Source organism: Sceloporus occidentalis, unplaced genomic scaffold (genome assembly GCF_023333645.1).
Source record: "Sceloporus occidentalis isolate IW3139 unplaced genomic scaffold, rSceOcc1.0.p SCAF_5, whole genome shotgun sequence".
In the NCBI taxonomy this organism is placed as follows: domain Eukaryota; kingdom Metazoa; phylum Chordata; class Lepidosauria; order Squamata; family Phrynosomatidae; genus Sceloporus; species Sceloporus occidentalis.
In genome coordinates, this window is record NW_028316985.1 from 107746953 (window position 1) to 107773644 (window position 26692).

At 39.0% G+C, this 26692-nt stretch overlaps 1 protein-coding gene across 2 annotated transcripts; it reads left to right on the forward strand.

Moving 5' to 3' along the window:
* Positions 1-3293: 3293 nt before the first annotated feature.
* LOC149312636 (phytanoyl-CoA dioxygenase, peroxisomal-like) lies at positions 3294-25951 on the forward strand. 2 transcript variants are annotated; one of them, XM_089525061.1, is made up of 9 exons: positions 3294-3413; positions 6257-6312; positions 7522-7632; positions 8313-8481; positions 9528-9609; positions 10883-11064; positions 12934-13083; positions 17037-17171; positions 19965-25951. In XM_089525061.1, exons 1-9 carry the CDS (start codon positions 3342-3344, stop codon positions 20016-20018), a joined length of 1011 nt encoding a protein of 336 aa, XP_089381187.1. In that variant the 5' UTR covers positions 3294-3341; the 3' UTR covers positions 20019-25951. The 2 variants fall into 2 exon arrangements, with proteins under 2 accessions (XP_089381187.1, XP_089381188.1); XM_089525062.1 differs by lacking the exons at positions 17037-17171; positions 19965-25951 and adding an exon at positions 13450-17004.
* Positions 25952-26692: the final 741 nt, after the last annotated feature.

Below are 26692 nucleotides of genomic sequence, written 5' to 3' on the forward strand. Positions count from 1 at the left end.
GTGCAGTAGCAAGGCTATATATATATATATATATATATATATACTATTATAATTATTAATGTTGCTATTTATTACTATATGTAGTGTGCCATTTCATTATTCATGTTCCTCTGCTAACGATTGGAATTCGTGAATACACAATAGTCCCTTGGTATCTGTTGGGTTTAGTTCAGGACCCCCTGTGGCTATCAATATCCATGGATGCTTAAATCCCATTATATACAATGGCATAGTAAAATAGTGCCCCTTACATAAAATGGGAAAATCAAGGTTTGCTATTTGGAATTTATACTTTGTTTAAAATACAAGTTGTGGATGCTTGAATCCATGGATAATCTGTGGATATGGAGGGCCATCTGTAATTCAGTTTAGCTGGTACTCTGCCTAGTATTCCTTTGTAATTTTTTTTTGGGGGGGGCGGGGAGACTTGTAAATTAAAAAGTTTATTTGGTGTGGAATTCTGCCTACAGCGTGTTACATCCTGATCTCATATATATAGGATTATGAGTTATTAAATTGAAGCAGGTGTGCTAGTACATAAACAGGGCAAGTTCCTTTTGAAATATGTCCCAAGGCACCAGAGTATTAATTATTTCTTTTTAAAAATAAGCTTGCCAGTTAATGAATTAATATTTATTACGGCACACAGCCAGCACACTTGCCAGTTAATATGCTTAGAATAATACATATCTATTTATGCACAGTTCTGTGTGATTTTGTGGCTCAGTGTAGCCAGTCAGTAGTCCAGCAATCTATGAAACATGACTCCAAGATAATAGGAATTTGAGACTGGTTGAAGGTACAAGCTACATTTGGGGGAAATTGCTGGTAAAAGTCTGTGGGTTTTCCTTGGTTTGAAAAGATCATGCTAGGACAGCAGTGGGAATAATGTGGTCCTTCAGATGTTGTTTCACTGCGACTCCCATTAGATCATCAATATTCTTTACATAATGCTCTGCATTTTAAAATACAACCTTGTAAGTAAATACGTCTTCTTTCAGATTACCAGCCACCAGTAGTTTACTATAAAAGAAGATTTAGGACCTGAACAGACAGGCCATAATAAAGCTGCTTTGGATCACTTTGGAGTATGTTGCTTAAATTACACACGCATCATAAGAGGCTAGAAGCTGCACCAAAGCTGCGCTCTAGTCCTTACAACTGGAGCATGGTGTTGGTACAGTTTCTGGCCTCTTACGACTCATGCAGCATTTAAACAGCATACATCCAAAGTGACCCGAAGCACCTTTATTTTGGCCTGTCTGTTTGGGCCTTTACCACGGAAAAGAAGTCAAAAATGTGTCCAGATCATTGGGAATATACAGCATGATTGCATTACATGATGTTAAAACATGTAACTTCGCAGAGATGTTTTAACTGTAATTTATACATTTTGCATTTAACAATAAGGAAGCAGATTTAGGTCTATGAAAGAAATAGAAATGAGGTCTAGAAAACTGATGCACAGATGTGGAAGAAAGAGATAACACCATCGGTAATGCAGTGGTTGATTAAAGTTTATGAAATGGCAGAGTTAGATAAAATGACACGCCGGATTAAAAGGAAAACAGAGGAATGTGTACAAAAACAATCTGAGAGTGTTTTACTGTTATTGGGGAAAATGTTGGAAAGATATTATAATTACAAATTAAGAGAACATGTAAGAAATAAATTTGCATATTTAGATATTTGATTTTAAAGGATCAATTGAATTAAACAACTGTACAAATTTGTTCAAGACAACCAGATACGAGGTTCAGTTAACAGAAGAATTACGGAAGGTATAGGGTATAAAATTAATTGAAATGTGTACTTTCAAAGCACAATCTGAGATTCAGAGTTACAAATTTGTTAGATATAAACTAGAACATTTGGTATCAAGTAGAATGAGGCTTGGGCAGAAGGAAGTCAAAGTATTTCTGTTATATGTATTTTATAACGTATAGGATGAATAAGATGTTAGCATTCAATGTGTTTATATGTTGCTTTTTGGATTGAATGGCATAAATAAAAATGTTATGCACACACACACATACAGGTCTATCAAAGCTCATGCTGCCAAGTTTTCTTTCAGTTAGTCTCGAAGGTGCCACAAGATTTAATGGGATTTTAATTTTTAATTTAATAAGATTTAATATTTTTTAAACTTAATAAGATTTTAACTGTATGTTGTACAGTCAGCCCTTCTTATACACAGATTTTTAATACACGGATTCAAGCATACATGGTTTGCAAAAAAAGTATAAATTTCAAATATCAAGCCTTGATTTTTCATTTTTATAAGGGACACCATTTTGCTATGCCATTATATTTAATGGGACTTGAACATCCACAGATTGTTATACATGGGGGATCTTGGAACCAAATCCCAGCGTATAACAAGGGCCCACTGTACTTTAATCTGTACACATTCTGGCAACCAATCCCACTGAATTATATTTGGAATTACTTTTGAATAAAAATGCACATGGAACCATTTCATTTGGCGAAAACCAAAGCGAACCATGAATAGCATCAGATTACTTCAAGCTCAGTGAATGAATGACTACAAATGCAGTTGTGTATAATGTGGTGCACACTGGAGTGAACCAATGTCAACATCAGATTTTCACTAATGGGTCTGAATTCCATTATATTTAATGGGACTTGAGCATCCACAGGTTTTGTTATCCACGGGGATCTTGGAACCCTGGTGTATAATAAGGGTCCACTGTATTATTATTATTATTATTATTATTATTATTATTATTATTATTATTATTATTATTATCTCTCTGCATACTGATTCTAGAGACTAACAGGGCTATGTCTTTAAGCTCAGAAGTGTGTGTGGGAAAGAGCAGAGCCCTCTGATAACACTTGACACTGTGTGACCACTTTACAAGCCACTTTGGAGGGATACATTTCCCCATCTATCCCAACATGGATGGAGATTTTCCTTCATAGGGCCATCTGGCCTGGCTGTGTGTGTGTGTGTGTCAGGTTCAATGCCTGACACACCACTTTACCTCACTACACTGTTATAGTAATAATGCTATGCCACTTCGGCTGCCTCCCGTTGCATTGTGGGTCTTGTAGTTCAGCGAGGCCTGAGAGCCCTCTGGCTGAGAATTCCCAAGGCCTCCTCCTGAAACTGCAAATCCCAGCATGCAACGGGACGGAGGCAGCTAAAGTGGAATAGTAGCCTAGTTATAAGAGCGTACTGTGATAATTGAGACAGGCCAGAAGCTCAGGGCGGGCGGAGCGTCCGCCATTTTGTCGGCGGGGCTTCATCGTGAGGGAGAAAAGGGAGGGAGGTGGGAGCTGTAACGTAGTCGCCGCCTGGCTCTGCTGAGAGGAAGATGGAGGGGCCGGGGAAGGGGGCCTCCCTCCGGCTGGGGACTGTCCTCCGGCATCTTCTCCCCCCCTCAGTCGTATCCTTGGCTTGCTGTTCAGGGAGAAAGAGGCAGCCCTCCTTATTATAGCAATAGCCTCTGCATCCACACTGGGGAAATCATAACCCGGTTTAGAAGCGCTTTAACTCTTAGGTGGCTCAAGTGCTATGGAATTCTGGGAGTTGGAGTTTGTTGTTATTATTATTATTACTTCAGACTTATAGGGACCCTGAGGCATTTGCTTATTTATTGGTTTGTTTGGGGGGGGGGGTTTGGCCAGTTTGCCATGGCCATCCTCTGAGGCTGAGAGAGTGTGACTCTCCCAAGGCGGGGTAGAAATAAATTGTATTAGTATTATTATTATAGATTATTTGTAAACTTCTATGTTTTAAACGATTTATTTATTATTTTATTTATTTGTCAAATACATTTTGTATGTTGTGATTTTAAAAAAAACCTTTTACTGTTTTAATTGGACTATTTTTAATTGTTTCTTTTAAATGTTTTAATGTGTTTTTATATCTATCTATCCATATATATTGTGAGCCCAACTTGGGAGAAAGGTGGGATAAAAATAGAATAATAATAATAATAATAATAATAATTATTATTATTATTATATTTCCCTGCCTCTCCCACTGGATCGAGGTGTGATTACAACAACCATAAAATACAATGGTATCTAAAATACGTATTATAAACAATAATCAGTTGAAACTTGAATCCACAATGCAAATAAAAACATTAGTTACAATGTGATGTTACGATCAGATAATAAAATAAAATAATGAGGAGGAAACAGGAAGAGAGAAGGTGTTTTAATGAAAGGGTAAATTATTAAGTAATTCCGGCGTGTGTTTGCAGAGCAAAATGTGTTTTAAGATTCAAGAGCGGCATCTTTGTTTTTCAGATGGACAGCTCTAGTTATGAGTGGCTTCTTTTAACTGCGTCAGCAACCGGCACTGAAGAGAAATCTTTGAGGAGAAGATACAAGTTGAGTCTCCCTGGTCCAAAATGTCAAAGTAATACTCCAGAACCCCAAACCTTTTCTCATGGGTGTCTGGGATAGGGACAGCGATGCTTTCTGGAAGTTCAACGCACACAGACTTTGCTTCGTTCACACAAAAACATTTAGAATACTGTATACAATTACCTCCAGGCTGATTGTATATAAAGTGTGGTGTGTGTGAAAGATAAATAATAATAATAATAATACTTATTTATTTATATCCGCTCTTCAGCCAAGGCTATGAATTTCAAGTTTGGACTTGGGTCTTATCTACAAGAGATTTCATAACATACATATATGCCAATACAGGTATTCCAAAGTGCATTTTGGATAAGGGAGACTCCACCTGTATGCTTTTCCTGTTTATCCTGTAAACAGAGCAAATTAGTGGGATGAGAATAACTCCTTCCATGAAAGGGCTGCCAGTTGTTTACATTTCATCATAGTTGTTATTGTTTGTGTATACATGTGGATGATGATGACGAGGGAAAAGCCTCTTAAATTCTGAATGCCAGGCTTTCTTAGGGCAGCTGAACAGAGGAGTGCAGTTCCTCTTTGTGATTGTACATTAGTTTCTGACATTTATATGGCCCCCTATAGCAGAGGTTCTCTGGGTTTGTGATAATAAGTGAAAGAGCTTTGCACCTAAATTAAATCATGGCCAAATAAACACTGCAGAATAACAGATAAAATTTGTGTGCTGTAGGCTGTATTTCAGAGGAAGGAACTGGCAAAATCACTTCTGAGTATTTCTTGCTTAAGAAAGCCATATAAAATCCATGGGGCCGCCATGAATCCACAGGCAACCTGAAGGCGTACATGTGCACATAACATGCTTATAGTCTGTCACACTGTGGTCATATCATGAGAAGACATGACTCACTGGAAAAGACAATAATGCTTGGTAACGTAGAAGACAGTAAGAAAAGAGGAAGACTTCATTACAGATGGAGAGACTCCGGTCCCAAACGCAATGCAGAAATAATCCAGTTTGAGGCTGCCTTAACTGCTCGATGTTAGTGAATTCTGGGAATTGTAGTTTTGTGAGAACTGTAGTAGTTTTGTCAGAGAGCTCTAGTGCCACAATAAACTACAATCCCCATCATTCTTTAGCACGGAGCCAGGGCAGTTAAAGCGCTCACAAACTGGATGATTTCTGCATTGTGTTTTGGAGACAAACGGTATGGGATGCAGAATGGGGTTTTGCTCTGATCCAGCTGAGCTCTTTTTATGTTCCCATGTTTTAATTAACTAGTATATCAGTTAATATAACAATGTAACATCCTGGATTTTTAAAAATGCCATTACTTCATGACATGCAAATAGGCAATAAGGAACGCTTCACTTGCTGAATTAACACTCAGCCAGTTGTTAAAAGTAGAGAAACCTTGCAGAAGAAGTGAGGAGGACAACTGCAAGACAATATCATGTACCTGTAGCTGTTATAGACTATGTATTTCAGAGGAAGGAGATTGCAGAACTGCCTCTGGATATTAATTGCCTAAGAAAACCCTATGAAAAGTTGACAGGTGACTTGAAGCCCCCCCCCCCCCCCCCACACACACACACACTGACATGACTTGTGACTGAAAAGAGAAAGATTTTTTCTATTACATTTTAGAACTCCCATTATACTGTTTATTTACTGTTTACTGTTTATTTTTCTGTACATGCAATTCTGCTTCTGACCTTTCTACTTCTTGTTGTTACATAAGAGGTATGTAATGATCTAAAGATTTTTTATTAAATTTTTAAAATGATTTTAAAACAATGCAAAACAATAGAAAAACTTTTATGACAAGAATTCTTGCAATTTTAAGTCTCCATAAGGCAATTTCCAATCTACATTTTCTTTCCTTAATTTGCTCTCAAGTCACCATTTCCTACTTCTGCCCAAGTTGCTACTGGGAAATATCCAACACAGTTCCGGTAGGTGTAGTTTTGTCCTATTTCTTCTTGCATGAAAATATAGCTGAAATGTTGTCAGATTTTGTATACGAATAAGAAAAAACGGATGCATTAGGAATCTAAGCTAGTATTTTAGTGAATTTTTGATAATGATGGGTTCATTGACCAGCACATTGCTGATCTGCAGGGATCCTGTGGTTTTTGCAATTCCACCTAACAATCTTTCTCTCTGAATGTGCAATACTTTCTGAAAATACTTACCAGGGTGGGAGAAGACATAATAATTGTCTACTATTCGCCAGTATTTTAAGAGAAACGTTCTCATTTTTCATGCCTCCAATCTTTAGTTCCCTGTGCAACCGCATATATTAAAATAAAAATCATCTTTGTAGTATAAAATAACCACTTAGTAGAGTAGTCCTATCTATGTCTGTGCAGGTCTGTTGTGTTTAGTGGTGGCTTATCACTTAGCAAGCATTTTAAGAATTGTATAGTAAATGGCTTGTTTTGTTTCAGTATGTCTCTTTCTGAAATGTTTATGTGCTAGAGTTTCTGTCACAGCACCATCCAGAAGCGGCATAGAATAGAGCACTATAAAATAGAAATGTAAATATTCATTATTGTACAGATATCTCTCACTTCTTTTAATGTGCCATTTCAGAGCATGGTTGATTCTGTATAATTGCTACTGTTTTCAAGAAGTAAACTGAACTGGATTTTGGGTTCTTTTTGTCAAAAATAATGTCTCCAGATTTCAGATTTTCTCCCTTCAGGGAGCCTTTCCCATGCTGACACATCCGCCAAAGAGTTTGTACATGGAACTTTCTTGAATTGCAGAATGTTCTGGGGCGTGAGACACGTTACACCATACTTTGTACAGAACACTTTGCAAATGCTGCTAGTCATTGGGGATGGGCACTTGCAGAGTACATACCTACCATTGCTGGTTGTTCTGACACCAAGCACCAAGATATCCTGAACTAGTTTGTTAATTGCTGCCAAAGGTTCAGGGATAAATTATTTATTAGGTCCCTGCTGCATTATCAGTGGGGTCATGGAGTATCATTGGATAAAGTCTTCCTTATCAATAAGTCTGTGCTTATCTCTCCCCCCCCCCCTTCAGTCATTCCAGAAACAACTAGACTGATGTTTTTTGCATGTTATTTTCAGTTCAGTCTATCGTTCTGATCTTTTTTACTTTGACTTGTATTTCTTTTGATGTCTTCACAGTTATACGTTGGATAACAACTTTCTTAGCCCAGAACAAAGACATTTCTATGAGGAGAATGGCTATCTAGTCATGAAAAATTTGGTTTCCAGTGAGGATATTGAACATTTCAGGTAAAAGTCCAGTCTGGTTTCCTTGCCATTTACAAAGAGATTATCTAACAAGGGTGATCAAAGTGATAAGATCTGGTGCCTTATGTGGCCTCAAGGCTATTTTTGTGGCCTTCCACCTGCCAAACTGATTGAGCCCCCTTTTTAAGGTCAAAAAGAGTGAATTGGAAACCTGTTGTTGTTGTTCTTGTTATTGTTTGCCTTCAGTTGTTACTCTAAGGTAAACCTATCACAGGGTTTTCTTGGCAAGATTTGTTTAGAGGGGGTTTGCCTTTGCCCTCCTCTGAGATTGAGAGAATGTGACATGCCCAGAGTCACTCTGGGTTTTCATGGCTGAGCAGTGAGTTGAACCCGGTCTCCACAGTTGTAGTCCAATGCTCAAACCACTATACTGTGCTGGCTCCCATTGGAAACTTCTAAGAATGGCAATTTGTCTTTTAAAATAGGTTGCAGGGAATATTTATAATAAAATATCCATTTTTTCAGAGCCACAGGTCACTTCTGGTGTTTGTTTGCTATTGTTGGTAGTCCATATGGTTTTTGAAGGTTCCAGGAACAGAATTTCACTTGCTTCTAGTTGTTATCTTTACTTTTTTCTTAGTAGAAATATTCAGTATTTGTTTTAAGGCCAACATCATTGTTTTGCCAACTCTCCTTTATCTCTTTTAAAATCTTTTTTTCAGAAATGAGTTCATAAAGATCTGCCAAAATGATGTGAAAATACATGGACTGGTGATCATGAGAGATATTGCAATTGCCAAGTCAGAGTTTCTTCCTGATCAGAAAGCAGTTTCAAAAATACAGGATTTTGTAGAAGATGAAGAACTCTTCAGATACTGCACTTTGCCTCAGGTAAAAAGGAATATGGTGAAGATGGAACGATCTGCATTTTAATAAGGGTACTTGAACAATGTCTTTGAGCTATATTAATTCTGTGGCTATGAATGACATTTGTATATGATCTGTGTCGCCCATTCTAAGAACGTATATCTACACTGCTTTAGAGAGTGACTGAACTGCTTTCTAGCCACTTCTGAGACCTGTCTTAATGTTTATTTTTAGTAAATGAGCTCTTAGCATAGAATGGTAGTAATTTTCTCTCCAGAACATGAACCACAAAACAGGTTGAGTATATCTTTTTTGGAATTCCATTATCTGCTTGTACCCAGGGTCTTGTGCAGAGGTGGACAATGTGCAGTTGTGGGGTTGCATGTGATCCCAATAAAGGGGCCTCAATTCCTCTAAAATATCCCGAACTGCTCCTTTTTGTGGCAAAAACCCCCAGAAAGGCAAATTGGTTCTCTTGCAAGCCTCCAGGAATGGAAATCCACCTTTTTAATAGTTGGAGGAGGAGATCTTCGCTGTTAATCATTTAAAAAAGCTGTTGTTTATTTTTATGTTTTGGGACTTTTGGCAGTCTGTGCATCCCCTAGAGAGTCCTGAGTTAAAACACTGATACTTTGACCTCCTGCAGTTGTCAATGCCTGTCTTAGTGGAATAAATGCCTGATGGGCACCATGATATTAGTTGCTATGTTAAGTGTAAATCAGATCCTTGCGCTATATTGAAAGGGGATGTCACATAGATCTGCTGCTGAGTGGGAGGGATTTTCCTTGTGTAGTTCCCATTCAGCTCATTGGAACATGTGCAGAAGAACATATCAGATGGATTGTGAACAAAACTTGGATGTTGCTTGGTTTTACATAGCACTACAATTTTAGACACAGATGTAGAAGAGCTGTGCATACAACTAGCAGCTTTTTTAATATTTGGTTTATTATTGAAATACATCTCCTTGAGTATTGCTACTGCTAAGTCAGCTGCTGCTTGCATCATGTGATTTTATATACTATAGCAAGTTTGAATACACATTTCATGAGATATTCTCTTTGCTTTAGATACTGAAATATGTCGAATGCTTTACAGGACCAAACATCATGGCTATGCACACCATGCTAATAAATAAACCGCCAGATCCTGGTAAGGAATTTTTGAACAAACGAGAATTTAAAATGTTCAAACCAGCAGACATTGTTGTATTAAAACAGAGTTGGATTTGACGTTTCCCCTTTTCCGCTAAATTTAAACATGGACAGTTGATTACTGTGATAAAAGTCTAAATTTAATAATAATAATAATAATAATAATAATAATAATACATTTTATTTATAGACCGCTATTCCACAATGATCATAGCAGTGTACAGTAAAAAATTGCAATACAATATAAAATACAATGTGACAGTTAAAGGAGGGAGAAGTCTCGTCCTTCAGGCAGACCCTGATGTTGCTGGGTCTGCCTGATCGCTCCCTCTGAGGCCAAGATGACAGTTGAGGAGGGAGGGGCCTCTTCCTTCAGGCAGTCCTCGATGTTGCTGGGTCTGCCTGATGGCTCCCTCTGAGGCCGAGATGACAGTTGAGGAGGTAGGGGCCTCTTCCTTCAGGCAGTCCAAGATGTTGCTGGGTCTGCCTGATGGCTCCCTCTGAGGCCGAGATGACAGTTGAGGAGGGAGGGGCCTCTTCCTTCAGGCAGTCCAAGATGTTGCTGGGTCTGCCTGATCGCTCCCTCTGAGGCCAAGATGACAGTTGAGGAGGGAGGGGCCTCTTCCTTCAGGCAGTCCTCGATGTTGCTGGGTCTGCCTGATCGCTCCCTCTGAGGCCGAGATGACAGTTGAGGAGGGAGGGGCCTCTTCCTTCAGGCAGTCCAAGATGTTGCTAGGTCTGCCTGATCGCTCCCTCTGAGGCCGAGATGACAGTTGAGGAGGGAGGGGCCTCTTCCTTCAGGCAGTCCTCGATGTTGCTGGGTCTGCCTGATCGCTCCCTCTGAGGCCGAGATGACAGTTGAGGAGGGAGGGGCCTCTTCCTTCAGGCAGTCCCTGATGTTGTTGGTATGCCATTTAGTGGTTCACTGAATTCTATGACAGAAGATATACAAAATATAAATCTCAAAAAACAAAACAAAAACGCCCCCACAAAACCTCTCACAGAACTCCCCAACTGATGAAAAGTAGGTTTTGGATTTTGAGAACCAGGTTTGGACTGGCAAAACTTCAGTATATTCTGCTTTTAATATTGTTTCTGAAATACATCTGTTCTGCTCCTAAATATATCTGTTCTGCTGTTTTCCCGCTGGAGAAGGAGATGTTAAGTCTAAAATGGATGAAAATACACAGTCATCATCATAGGAAGTTTAAAATATTGACACAATTTTTTAACAAATTCTGCAACTATGCTAATACAAATATTTATTGCAGGAAAGAAGACTTCTCGCCATCCAATGCATCAGGATTTGCATTATTTTCCATTCCGACCTGCAGATCGCATTGTTTGTGCCTGGACTGCCATGGAGAAGATTGATCGCAGCAATGGCTGCCTAGTAGTGTTGCCAGGATCACATAGGGAGACTCTGAAACAGCATGATTATCCTGAGTGGGAGGTAAAGTCTCTCTGTGTGTGCACACATATGTATGCAAGATAGAAGAGGGAGATTTACAGTCAAATTGGACTTTGACATATGACATCCCTAAGAATGTGAGACTTCATAAGGTCCTCAGTGATCAGTTGCCTGTTCAGGTACTGAAAACCTAGGTCTTGCCATGATATTCTTGACTGAGTCAATCCACTTTCCTGGCAGTCTTCCTCTTTTTCCTCTGCTTTCCATTTTACCAATCATTGTCATACTTTCCATTGAGTTACAATCTGAATAATCAGATTTGATTTTTTTTTTTACTATCCTTACAGCCTTCTTCTCTGGTTATACAGTGGGCCCTTGGTATCTGCTGGGATTTGGTCCAAGGACCTCATGGATACCAAAATCTGTGGATGCTCAAATCTCATTAAATATAGTGGCATAGTAAAATGATGCCCCTTACATAAAATGGCAAAATCAAGGTTTACTTTTTGGAATTTATTTATTTTAAAAAATTCTTTCAAGCAGTGGATTCTTGAATCTGTGGATATGAAGGACCGACTGTATTTAGACAACAGATCAGGATTGTGTGGGAAGGGAATACATAAACCTGAGACATGAGCATATATCCTTAAATCATAGTTTAGTGTTAACCCCAAACCAAGCCATTATAAAATACAAAAGTGTTTTTATTTATGTAGGGAGTGTTTTTCTCAGTTTATAACTTGTAAATACTATTTTCAATTAAATGAGGATAGTATTAAATTAGTTGATTAAAGATAACAACATGATACTGGCTAAGACATTTATTTTATTGTGCAGTCCCTTTGAAATTACTTTTGCATATTTGTTACCTTATTTCTCTGAAACATCATCTGCAAAGTGGTCCCATCTTGTACTTTCACATCTTTGTGTCAGCTTCTGCCTGCAATGTTTTGTACTGTAATGGAGATATCTGTACGATATGAAAATTCAATGTAGTGACACGCTTCAAATTTTATAAATATAAGAATACTAGAGGGATGTAACTGGCTAGTTTTCAGACAGGAATAGAAATTATTTCCTAGTAACTTCAAAGGAGAATTTCAAACCTTTTTTGGTATACAGATAATTCAATGATAATTCTTACTAGAGGTGACAAAAGAATTCTCCCAAACTGAAAATCAGCTGAACATATTTCTGTCCTGTAAACATAATCTAAATTATGGCCCACTGGCCTAATAACAATTGCAAGTTACCATATATACTTGTCTATAAATCGAGAAATTTATACCCAAAATTGACCCCAAAATCCCAGATCCACTTATTTACAAGTCAATATGGTAAGGTGATAGCAACTCTTTCAGATTTCTCCATGAGGTAGGGAGAGAGTTTCTTTCTCTCTTGAGCCAAGCAGAAAGAGTCCTGGGTGATTGATTGCTATTAAACAAACAAAGCCTGTGCTGGCTCTTGCTGTCTGGGTGAAACCAAAGTTGAAAAAAGCCTCAGTTACAGCCCCTCTGGCTGTGCGCCCACATACACACACTGAAGGAGCCTCCAGGTTTAACCCTTGATTTATCCACGGATCATGGCAAAATCCATAATTTTGGCCCCAAAACCTGCCCTTTACTTATACATGAAGTTGACTTATAGTTGAGTATATGCGGTATACACTTGATGTTATAATGGAAGAAAGTACTTAAAAAAATTAGTTGTACTGGTTAGGAAAACTGTGTATTGTGGAGAAATCAGAATTGGCATAACATGGAAATTAGAATGCTGGGTTCATGGATCTTGTTTTGATCTAGCTTCACCATTCCTTAAGCCTGTAATTCAGTTCTAAAGTTACTGGTTTTGAAGTGTCAATATTCCTAAAGCTTAAGACTTTAGAAGTGAATTTTTATGTTGATTTTCTAGGGTGGTGTAAACAAAATGTACCATGGAGTACGTGACTATGATAAAAGTATCCCAAGGGTTCACCTTACTATGGAGAAAGGAGACACAGTGTTTTTCCATCCCTTACTAATCCATGGCTCCGGGATGAACAAGACTGAAGGGTTTCGAAAGGTAAGATGCTAGTTGAAGTTGCTGGAAGGTGAGTTTTTTCCTTGAAAAGTCAAGACAGTCACCTTTTAATTTAACTTAGTTTATTTGATGATGTTTCTTCATCCTCTTGTTTAAAGGGTTTCGGAGAGTAATTTGTACTAAGCATTCTCATATTTTAACTCTAGTCTCATCCAATCTTGGCTTCGGCCCTCCCTACTGCCACCATATGGCACCTAACAGTTTAACCCCAAAGAACTGCAGGTGTCAACAGCAACAAAAATAAAATGGTTGGCCATCCTGCATTCAAGGGAGGATGCCAGAGTTATTTGTGTATGTTCTCTGTGTGTTCCAGTGGTAATGTAAACAACATTTGCATGCTCTCCACAGATCGCTGTTATGGATTTCACATGAATTTGGGAGATGATGAGGATCTCATGTTAGTTAAATCTATCCCTCTTTCTTTTCGTGGTCTCTGTGACTTGCACATTGGGATGTCCTGTGCCTGCGCAGTGTAACTTCAGAACTTTCTAGATTAGATCATAGTAACTTTTGGGGCTCTGCCAACCAATCCATTTTGTCTCTGCTTTCCCGCTTAGTCCTCTCAGTTCTTTTTTGTCTGCTGTGTGAGTAGCAGCATAGGAATCCTTAACTCATGTCAGTAGTTGCAATTAGGTTCGACCACGGAGTTCACAATTTTCCTTAGATAGACGATTGGCTCTTAATTGCCCATTCCGACCACCTGCTCTGATGTCAGGTCTCTTATATCCCGAGTTTGCTGGTGATGTTCGGCCTTGAGGTCAACTCCAAGAAGTCTAGTTTGGTCCTGGTTCAGACGATCCCGGAGTGATCCTGGATTCAATGTCAGTCAAAGCTTACATCCCAAAGACCAGGTTTCGGACTCTGTTCACCCTAGTTCTATGCTTCTGGCAATCCAGAAGGTTACAAGCAAGTCACGTCCAAGTTCTCCTGGGCCACATGGCTGCCACCACTTCTGTAACTCTCTGGGCAATTCTTTGATTCCACTCCCTCAAAGCTGCTTCTGGGAGCCACTTCACGACCCACCGGAAAAAAAGACTTACAATGCTCAGATATATTCACCATCCCTAGGGTGATGGCTGCACCCAGACATTGTATTTGCCGGCGTGCCTTTCCTCCTCCTACATCCTCACCTAGCCATCATCTCGGGTGCTCTAATGAAGGGTTGGGACATACATGTCCAAGATCTGTGCATCCAGGGTGTATGGATGAATTCAGAAAGATCCCTACATATCAACATATTAGATTATGGCAGTACAAAAAGCCCTCCGAACCTTCGAATCACTTCTGACAGAGAAGACAATACAGGTTATTATGGACAACACCAAAATGATGTACTGCATAAACAAACAGGACGGCACAAGGTTCAAAACGCTATTGGATTTTACCCTTTGCATTTGGAGCTGATGCGTTCTAAGGGGCATCATGCTACATTACCTCCCTGGGGAGGATAACCTGTTGACCGATAAACTCAGCTGCTCACCCATATCATGCCACGAATGGACCTTACACCATCACGCCATGCAGGAATTCTTTGTTTGGTTGGGGACCCTACAGCTCGACCTGTTTGCCAAGGACAAGAATGAACAATGCACCCTCTTTTGCTCCAGGGACAGGTCAGGGAGATCCCAAAATGGACACATTTCTCCATTCATGGTTGGGAAAAACACTATATGTGTTCCCACCATTTCCATTGTCACCAGGGTAGTGTCAAAACTCCAGAGAGACAGGTCAAATTATTATTATTATTATTATTATTATTATTATTATTATTATTAACCTTTATTTAGAAAGTGCTGTAAATTTACACAGCGCTGTACATACAATCTTTTTAATTAGACGGTTCCCTGCCCTCAGGCTTACAATCTAAAAAGACAGGACACAAAAGGAGAAGGGAGTGGTGGTGGGGAAGGGGATGAGGTCCAGCAGTCTTCGCTACCTCCGAGGCCTGGACCAAGGCAGATGGACTGGAGGGAGGACTTGGCTTCCTGGAGCTAGCCTGCCTTCTGCTCCCTCAAGATGGTGGATGAAGGGAGGGCTTGTCTTCTTCCTTGCAGGCCTGTTGGAGCTAGCCTGCCTCTCTCTCCCTCAAGATGGAGGATGAAGGGAGGGCTTTTCTACTTCCAGGCAGGCCTATTGGAGCTAGCCTGCCTCTCTCTCCCTCGAGATGGTGGATGAAGGGAGGGCTTTTCAAATGTGATTGTGACTGCCGTGGTGGCCATGTCAAGCATAGTTCACCACCCTTTTGTGGCTGACCAAGGGACAATTCCTTCGACTTCATCTTCCTCCCAACTCCTGACAATTTACAACAGTCATTTCACAGCTTGGCGAATTTGACATTAAGAGAATCACAACCGGATCCAGTCCATTGATCACAGGATGCGGTATCAGATGTGGAGCTGTAGTCGGACTATTCTTATTTATCTGACTTGGTCCACTGAGTGTTGCAAGTTCATGAAGAATTTACACAGCAATCGTATTTCTATAAGTGGGACAAATACTGTAAATTTCTCACATCTGAAGGATTGCCACCTACCTCTGCACTGCACGGGCATTTGCTGAGTTTCTACTGTCCCTTGCTGATGAAGGACTCTCGTTGTCTTCTCTCAGATTTACATGGCTGCCATTTCATTTTACCCCAGATGATTGGGTTTGCAGTCTTTTCTTTGAGACCCATTGGTCCAACAGTTTCTTAAAGGTTTCAAGAATTTTTGCCCATCCAGGACTAGGGCCAATGCTGGGATGGAGTTGGTCTTGTCTCAACTATCAAGGAGCCCCTTTGAGCTCATGGCTTCATGTGACTTGCATCTGCTTTCCTGGAAAACGGCCTTTTTATTTGCGATCACGTCAGCTTGAACGGCGACTGAACTTTATGTGCTTTATGTGTAGACCCACCATATTTGCTATTCTATCACAACAAGGTAGTATTTCTAAGACCAGACATTTTGTTTCTGCTAAGGTGGTCTCTATATTCCACTTCAATCAAGGTATAGTACTCCCGACTTTTATGCAGCAACCCTCCCCTGATTTTGAATGGCAGCTACACTTTTTAGATGTTTGCAGGGCTCTTAATTTTTATGTTGACAGATCAGCTACATTCAGAGCCTCTCAGAAACTTTATTATTCGGTTTCCAAAAAATGCCAACTGGTTTCAATTCAAAATTTTTTCCAAATGGGTGGTTTTGATATCCTTTTAGCCTATAAACTGGCATGCAATGAGCCACTGACAGAAAGGCCCATTCTACCAGGGTGGTAGCCGCATCATCAGCTTTTCTCTCAGGAATTCTCTTGGAGGAGGTCTGCAAGGCAGCTGTTTGGTCACAACCCCTTTCATTCATATCCCATTACAGGGTAGATGCTATATCAAGATCTGATGCAGCTTTTGGGAGAGCTATCAGCATTGCACTGACTCCATTTACCTTTTTAAGTGCCATACCATTTTTCAGTAAAAAAAATTGTGTTATTATCATGATGCATAATTTATTGTTCAATTTCTTCTTGGGCAAGATTCTCTCTCCTCCGTATGTTATAGCTCACTAATCTCCCCAATGTGTGAGTCAGAGAGACCATGAAGAAGACAAACTGGTTGCATATTTGTAAGTGGTTCTTTGATTGGTCATCTGTGATCTCACACAAACCTGCCCATCCTCCCCTCCACTGTCTTGGCTCATATTATAGTGCCATTCAGTGTACTTGGAACTGAGAAGATTATGGAAAGTGGAGACAAAATGGAAGGTAGGTGGAGCTACCACCAAAAATTAATAAGATCTAGTCTAGAAGGTTCCAAAGCTACACTGGGCAAGTGCAGAACATCACAATGTGTGAGATCATAGATGACCATTCGAAGAACCAATATGCAACCTGTTCATTTCCTTTTTGGAAAGGTGTTTCACAATTTCAGATTGTTGGCATAATGTTTGTTTGTTTTTTAAATGCAGGCAATCTCTTGTCATTATGCAAGTTCTGACTGCCATTACATTGACGTGAAAGGTACTTCTCAAGAGAACATTGAGAAAGAAGTTCAAGAGATTGCAAGGATAAAGTATGGCATAGACTTCCCTATCACCTTGAAGGCAAGTTTTTCTTAATGTCCATTATCGAGTCAGTTTATATCACACATTAACTTTAAGCTGAAGCTCTGGAAACTACTGTTTAGTAGAAATTGCATGTCAAGATTTGTGCTTTGATGTTGAGCAGGTCTGATCATAGGTCCCCCCCATTATTATTATTATTATTATTATTTGCTGTATAACTCACTGTGTGATGTTGCTTATTCATTATTTTCGTACCAGGACCTAGGAATGTTGTCTTCTTTGATGTGGTATTTTGGTTACTGGCAAGAAGCTGAAAAGCTTCTATGTTCATTATCAGATTAGTGCAGATGCCTGTATTTTGGCAATTAGGCATGCCTCTTGTCAGAAACTGCACCTATATACAGTGCCAGAAACAGGTTTATCATTATAGGTTAATCCAAAACGGAGATATGCCTAGTGATCTCTCTTAGGCTACAGAACAATTCCTGTTGGATCCAGAGCTGTATAAAATCCCAATTCAAAAAAATAAAACTAACATTTCTGAAATTAGGTAATTGAATTCTGCACCAAGAAAATCTGAATATTGCAATGTGTGAATTTAGGCATACTGGGGATATTTTTGCATGATATTCCATATTTTGCATTATTTATTCCTTTTGCTATTTTGCATAAGCTGTTACAATTCTTTTTATACAAACTGTCCTGGGAATTCTAACTGAAGAAGGAAAGCCAATAGTAAGGGAAAGTATTAAAGCACTAGCACTAGGTCCGGGGAATTTTATATAGCTATCTTTCAGATTTCACAGATTTCTGCAAACATTACTCACATGCTTATAAATGTCTCTACTTATAATATGGATAAAAAATACCCACTTTTCCCAGTGAAAGGTCAATTTGTCAAGAAGCTGAATTACATGGCTTGGTATATCTTTTCAGTGTTAACAGTTACTGTAGCATACATATAGACGCTGTCTTATAATATAGCACTATAGCTCAGGTAATGAGACAATGCCAGAGTATGGTTTAGCTGTTGTTTGTTGTTGTGCACCTTTAAGTCATAGCTGACTTACAGTGATTCTAAAGTGAATCACTTGTCTAAGGTCAGCCATTGGTTTTCCAAGTAGGGAAACTTGGAATCGTAGTCCAGTGCTCAAACCACTATGTTTTAATTACTTGTTCTCTTTTCATTCATACTATCAATCGCAGAACTCACAAAACTTATTTGTTTGGACTACAATTCCCAGAATCCTCTAGATCCAAAGACAGCTTTGTAGCCTTTAAACCTGAGAGGTTATGCTTGACAGGCAAAATTTAGGCAGAGAGAAGGAACAATAGGGACTGTGTGAAGATGTGAGATATGTATTCAAAACCTACAGATCTCTACCATTTACAGTTCAGATATACATCATTTAATAAAGTACAGTCATCCCTCCATATTTGCAGCTTTGATATTTGGGGATTTGATTATTCACGGATTCCATTATTATGTTCTCTCTAGGACTGTCTAGGTCCTCCAGTGAAACTCTGTGGTCAACTTTAACTAAAAGTTGCACTGAAAGACCATTTGTAGCTACTCCAGTGCCATTCTATGGTCAGTGTATGTTGGACATTGACCACAGAGTTGCACTGGAGGACCTAGAGATTCCTAGAGAGGTGTCCTCTCAGGTAAAAACAGTGTTTTTATTATTTGTGGTTTTTCCATATTCACGGGGGTCTTGTTCCCCTAACCCTAGCGAATATGGAGGGACAACTGTACTTGTGTTCCTGGGCATTATTTCTTTGATAGATCATTTGGTAGTAGAGACAGAAATAACAAGGAAAGAACAGGGATAGTTCCCTAATCCACAAAAAAGGAAAAGCAATTCACCATATCTCAGCAAATATTTTATTCAATACTAACAGCATGCAGGTGTCAAAAGAAACAGCCAGGTCAGGTAAAGCTTGCCTAAGCAAACCAAACATTTTGAATTGTCTAGAAGCCACTGGAAGGCTTTTTCCAAAATTGGTCTAGGGATGACTTTTTCTTTCACCAGTCTCCACTTTTCTTGTGATTTTCATTTTAGGAACTAAACTTCAAGGCCTATACTTTAAAAAAATGCTGGGGGAGGTGGGGAGGTGAGATAGGCTTATTTTCGTTCCCCTTTTCTGTCTGTTTTGCTTGAGGCAGCTGCTGTTTATCTACACACAGAATCCTACTCTAGCCTACCCTTTTCCAGCTCAGGTTTCATTACTGCATTGTTTACTGCAGGCATGCTGCAACAACCCAAAAGTCTGTATTCTTCTGCCATCCCTGACCATCTCCCAAGTTCTAAAAAACTGCTGAAAAAGTAGACAGTGAAAACAGGAGGGGCATGAGGATGTAAAAAGCCTTTGTAAAAAGAATCTTCAAAAAAAGTATACATTTCAAGTATCAAACCTTGATTTTTCCATTTTATATAAGAGACACCATTTTGCTATGCCACTGTATTTAATGGGACTTGAGCATACACGGATTTTGTTATTCACAGGGGGTTCCTGGAACCAAATCCCAGCGGATAACAAGGGTCCACTGTAGTACGCTTTGGTTATTAAACTAGCATGATTGTGTCTGGACAGCAAGTACATGTGAGAAAAGTCCTCAGATGCTTTGTTAACTGAGGTGTGCCTGTCAGATATATATTGTCCACTGTGTAAACAGACCAAAGCACTATGCAAAACCAAAGCTGCTTGTGCAAGGAATCCCCTCTATATAAATATGATCTGTTTGTTTATATTGTAAAAATTATCTTGTGCACAAATAAGGCAGGAGTCTGCATTCAGTAAATAACACATTTTTCCTATTCTTGTTTTTAGGATGCTTGGATGGCACGAAGTCGTCTTGTAAAAGGAAAACGAATAAATCTTTAAAATCTTATCCAGATGCCGAGGCTCGAGTGTCATACGGTGGATTCCTAAACTACCCAAAAGAAACCATGATTCGTTTTATAGTAATATATTTTCTCAAGTATTATGCAGCTAGCAGAAATTACAAATAATTCTAAAGCGTATTAGTATTTGAAAATTAATATAGTACTGAAATTCTACAAACACTATTTGGAGCTCAGTTCCACTAACCAGTGAGTTGCCAGCTTATGACAAATTCAAAACAAAGATACTTGACATTATACTTTATATTATTTTAAGTATTTGAATTTAAAAGAGGAAATTGAATGAATTCAGAAACTACTAAAATTTCAGATTGTCAACAGAACAGAATTTTAAGGATGTATTTGGACTGCAAATGGCAGAATTGATTTTCACCAAGGTTTGCAGCTAATTAGAAAGGCAAAAATAGTTGTTGCTTTCTTGCAATAATAGGTTTTTAGCTTTTACTTTCAAATGTCCACAGAGCTCTGCTTCCTTCAGAAAATTATTGGATACCTTTTTTCAGATATGGATCCTACCCAAATTTTGATTTTTAAAAAACCATAAAGTGTTTAATCTGTAAACTACTTCATGTGCAAGTTCATGTCCACTACTCATGCAAGCCAAGAAGAGTTGCCTTGGATCCACTTTTGGGAGAAAGGTGAGAATATAAGTGCAATAAATGAATAACATATAAATAAAATAAGAGGGCATGCAGTGCATTAGAAGTGACAGTTAAGGAATGTGTTTGCCATATGCGAAGTGCTATATGTACTCCTCAGGAGGAGAGAAATCTGTACCATGCACAAGATCATTCCCACTGCACAGTGTACTTATGGCTGAATTGAGGAGTTGAGTGTCAGGCTAAACAATTCTCCCATCTGCTCAGCACAGTCTTAACAAGTTGGGACAGATTTCTGACAGAAAGGCGCTAATTAGAATTTGGAAGGTCTTAATATATTTTCAATAGCATATTGTTAGTCAAGATTATGAAATTCCAAGCAGATTGTCAAGAGCTTCAAACGAATGCTGCCAGATTAGATGAATGAACAGCATAATGGTAATGCAGCGTAATTAAGTATAGCAAGTGGTAATATAGTGTAATTAAGTATTAAACAATGCACTTTGGGCAACCTTACTCCCACTTTACCCACAATCTGACTACACAAACACACTGATGGGGTCTGAATTGGTAGTTCAGCAAAAGGATCTTGGGGTGGGATGGATATAGCTCATCCAAACTGTTGACCCAGTTATATACTACAGCTATGAAAGGCAAATTCCATACTAGTGATTACAGAAAGGAGTGACCATGCCAGAAATAACCATATTACCAGTGTGGTTTATTCTAATTCTGGTTCATCTGTCACCAAAGGATGTGGTAGGATTGGGAAATGATCAAGAATGTTAGAGGAGAAAGTGGTAGAGAAGAAGGACAAAGTGGCTAGAAAAATAATTTCTCCTTCTAATATTAGAACTTACGGTAATTCATTGAAACTGATTAACAGGAGATTTGAGACTGGCAAGAGAGGACACTTAAAATGCCTACTAACCTGTGTATGATGGGAAATCATTTAAATAGCTATAAAAGATGATTAAGCAAAAAAGAGGAGAGGTATACAGATGGTTTTTAATCATGATAGTTATCTGGAACCACTGGGTTCAAAGGCAAAATGCCACTGAATATCAGCGCTTTGTCACTTAAGTGTGGATGGAATTTTTTTTTAATCTTCAGAATGGCTGTATGTCGAAAGCTACTGAAAATGCAGAAGAGGCATATAAAGTTAATAAAAATTATATTTTGTGAAATGTAGTTTAAGTTGTGAAATATGTTTGGTAACGTGAAATGTTCTGCATTTAAAAATTTATCTGATTTGCTCAAGATATCTACTTCTCTTTACTCAGAAAACAGGGTGACATGACAAATACAGTATTTGTACTGTGTTGTCCTAGAAAGGTCCTCTCCCTCTTGACTTCACTCAGATGAGATACAACAGAACAATAGGAACAACAACAAAACCCCTAACTTTTTCTGGAACCCCTTCCTTTCAATAAATGCTCTTACCCTCTCCTTCTTCCTCTTACTTGCAGAGGCTAGTAATCACCAACTTTCCTCTCCAAACTTGCTGTCTTTCTGTCTCTTGTCTCTCTCTCTTCCATGTCTCACAGCACTAACAGACAGCCTTGTACTAAGCAAGCCACCAAAGAGGCAAGCAGAACAGAGGCAGGAGACTAAAGAAGAAATGAGCACTATAGAGATCAATCTGAACCTGCAGCTCTGGTCACTTTGGATCTGCTCTTCTTGCTGCAAGCTTCCCACAAGTCAGCACCTCCTGCAAACCACAGAAAGTTACTTTTAACAGCATTATTCTGCCACTGCTTTGTTCTGAATGGCTTCAGCAAGTCATTACATTCATTTTTCTTAAAAGTAGTATTTCAATCTCAGACTTCTAGAGATATTCAGGTTCTTTCCAAATCTGATGCAGGTGATTGGTTTCAAGTCTTTTTTAAAAAAGATGACACCTAGACTTGGGCTTTTCATTTTTTCCAGGGAAAATGGGGCCTCTCCCATGAAAAAGCAAAAGCAGCCCTCTTACTGGCCGCCAGATGGAAGCAAAGAGCAGTGGCTAGAGCCATTATGTGTGAGCATGTGCCTTGAAGTCGCTTATTGTAACCCCACACATTTCATAGGGTTTTCTTAGGCAAGGCATGCTCAGAGGTGGTTTTGCCAATTCCTTCCTCAGAAGTATAACACCTGGTAATGTACTAGTAAAGTAAATAGGGATTCTGAATATACAGGTTTCTTTCTCCAAAATAATCTTTCCAGAGACTTCTCATAAGCTAAAGGCTTTCCTTGAGTCAGTAGTTTCTTATTTTCTTGTACTCTATTTTCTTGAAAAGGCAATCTTACTGATAGCTGCTTTGTAAAAGGGATGAGCCTATGAAGGATGATGATTCCACTCTGGGTTTTAGTTCAAGGTGCAGTAGCTCCCAAAAGGATTCAGTTCTTTTAAAGGCTTATTCAGATGTTACTTTTGCCAGTATGTGCTGCAGCATTCGCTTGCTTCTTATTTCCCCTTCCAAAGATTGCTGTTTTCAAACTCAATTTTGTTTAAAGCAGTGGATCCCGACCTTTCTAATGCCGCGACCCTTTAATACAGCTCCTTATGTTATGGTGACCCTTAACCATGAGATTATTTTTGTTGGTACTTCATAGCTTTAATTTTGCTACTGTTATGAATCATATTTTCATTGTTACAAATTGAACTTAAGTAACATAGTGATTAATCACAAAAACAGGCAATGACCAACCCCTCTGAAGAAACCTGTCCAGAAAGCCTCAAGATAGGTTTGCCTTGAGCTTTGGGCATAAAGCCACACTCTCTCAGCCTCAGAGGATGGCAATGGCCAACTCCCTCTGGAGAAACCTGTCCAGAAAGCCCCAGGGCAGAGGGGTAGTGGTTCAAAGTGTGCTGTCTCCCTTTCTTTTTGCAGAGCTATATGTTCCTGAGAGAGGAAGGAAAGGGGACACTGGGCAGTTGCTAAGCCACTGAGGGGCCTGGAGGTGGCTGCTGCTTTAATGCGCTTAGCTTGGAGGCCCTTTGTTTGGGAATGGTGCTCTGAGGGGGGTCCCTGGCGACCCCTGGGAAACTGTCATTCGAACCCCAATGGGGTCCCAACCCCCAGGTTGGGAACCACTGGTTTAAAGTTATGTGGAGGTACACCCCTTTGACTCAAAATCCTTTGGATTATCTTAAACCACAGACTTATCCACATGAGTGTTTGTTAACCCAAATAACAGGTTGAGGAAACAGGGGAGTCCTCACCAGCTGCCAGCAATACTTCAAATGTTGGTGAAGTTAGGTTTGCATGAGATTTGGGTGACCTTTGGACCGTGGGCACCAATATACCAATATTAACTGAGAGGACTCTTGGTTTTGGGAGAATTAAGAAGGCTTTATTTAGAAAATACGCAGGGTGCAGTCATATGTGGTACCAATCCGAACAGCATACAGAGCTAACCAGAATGCAAATATGGAAAGGGAATAGCAGTATTTTTAGTGGTTGGAGTGGGATTATTGCCACTATAGAATGTGGGCTGGGACCTTTGAAAATTCTGTGCTGATAGAGAGGAGAGACAGTTGGGAGTTGACAGTTGGAACGAACAGTTAGTAGTTAGTAGCTGGCTGGGAGTTTGACAGTGGGAGTCTTTTGGAAAAGCTAGAGAGAGAAGGTTTTATTAAGTCCAGAGAGGGACAATAACTTGAGAAGAGTCTGGAATTGAGGGACTCAGAGATAACCCAACTTTAGGAAGGGAGTTTGGGGTTATTATACTCCTGATGGATTTCATAGCTGGTATGGCAGACTTTGGTTTATTACTGAGAGAGCAGGAAAATATCTGTGACTAAGTTGCCAAATAAAGATTCAATAACATCTGCACATCAAAAGATACTTAATATACTTCTGTTGTTTCAAAAAAACTTTTATTCTTGTTTTGAAATCATTTGACTTGCGTTGTGAGAACAAACTACGCTACTCTTTAAAACCTGAAGGCGTGGGACATCATACTAAAGAAAAGTGTGGGTCTTTCACGCAAATACATTGGTGGCAGTTAGTGTGTGTGTTCATGCAAGGGCACTTGTGAGTCCTTCAGGAAAATACATTGGTGGCAGTTAGTGTGTGTGTTCATGCAAGGGCACTTGTGGGTCCTTCAGGCAAATACATTGGTGGCAGTTAGTGTGTGTGTTCATGCAAGGGCACCTGTGGGTCCTTCAGGCAAATGCATTGGTGGCAGTTAGTGTGTGTGTTCATGCAAGGGCACCTGTGGGCCCTTCACACAAATGTATTGGTGGCAGTTAGTGTGTGTATTCATACAAGGGTATTTGTAGGGGATTGCTTAGAAACTGACCACGCTAGAGTGTGATTTTAAGACTAGTCTCTGAGGTAAATTGCAGAGGTAATTGTAGGAGACTAGTTGGCAGAGGGGAAAAAAAGCAAAAGCACACCAAGTGATTCCTGAGGTATACGTTGGTGGTAAAATAAGGAATCACTGATCTAACTATAAGATTCAAGTGGATGTGTGTTATTAAGTGGAAGCACAGTTACATTAGAGTATTTCTTGAGGTAAAGGTTTTGGGTATTTGTAAGGAAATACTTCTGACGTGCCTCCTAAAAAAGTCAAAACTCCAGCAATGGCAGAAATGGGGGAAGAGGAAGCCAGGGAAGAAATGGTAGCTAGTCTTGACACCTCCATTGCTGAATCACAAGAGAATATAGAGGTTTGGAAAATCAAACTTGAAATGGCCAGAATCAAAGATGGAGAAAGGGAGAATGAGAGTGCTCATAACAGAGAAATACATGGCTTAAAAATGAAGGAACTGGAGAATGAGATGGCTCATGATAGAGAAATACATGACATAAAGATGATGACATGGGATTAATGATCAATTTAGAATCTAGAGTTACTCATATTGTCAAGAATAACATTAATGGGTTCCCTCTATATGATACAGTCCCCCCCCCCCTACATATGACACAGGAGTTAGTCATGAATTATATATAGCCAGTTTTGAGAAAGCTTGTGATGATATGGGGATATCAGACAAGGAGCTTGACTTGATTAGGCTTAAATTAAAGGAACTAAAACAGAGAAGAGAATTTAATAAAAAGAAAAGAATAGGAGGGACAGCTAAGAGAAATGGAGCTTAAAAACAGTTGAGAAAACTGAGGCATAACAAAGATATATTAGAAGAAAAATGTGAGAAAAAATTAACAGAAAAACTGGATGTTTTAAAAGAGAAGTTTAAAAACCAGGATGAAGTTATTAGTAAACTTGAAGAAAAAATAGCTAATCTGGGATCCAAAAACCAGACGTTACAAGGCCTTATGGAAGGAAAAACAGAGGAAATTGTTACTCTAAAAGCAAGTTTAGATAATAAAGAAAAGACTGTTTCAGAGTTGGAATATATAACTTCTGATATGAAACATTCATCAAAAAGTGCTAATGAAACCCTACATCAATATAAAATAGATATTCACAAACTTCAGGGTTTGCTAGATGGAACAAATGAGAGATTTATTCAACAGGAGACAGAAAAAGAGGTTTTAATGCAAGAGAATAAACAGTTACAAAAACAACTATATAGTTTAAAACAAGAAAATCAGATTCTGTGTCAAAAAGTCAATAAAGGTCAGAGTGAGCTTGATAACATAGAGTTAAAAAATGAGGATCTATTCACAGAGATTGCCAAGCTGGAGAATAAGCAAAACGCTAAAGGGCAAGAAATTCAGATGCTTTTGAAAAATTACCAGAGTCAGTAAACGGGCAAAAAGATGGAAAACAAAGTTTTGCCATGTAAAAACAAATTACAGCTCTATCTGCCTTAAACTTCTCAATATAAAGTCTAAGAGTCACAGACAAAAAGAAAAAGTAGAGATTACACAACAAGAAAAAAAGCCTTACAAGACCAAATAGAAATAATAAATAAAGAGAAAGAAATAACAGCCATGGACAATGAAATTAATAGGTCTAATGAGCCTGATGGAAAATTGGCTGCAATTAAAAGGGTTAAAAAGAAAAAAAGAATTTAGCCAGGAAGAAAAGAGTACTAAAAGTTTAAAATCTTTGTTGAAATCAGACGAGAAAGCCTCCAAATTAAAGAAAAAACATCCTTACG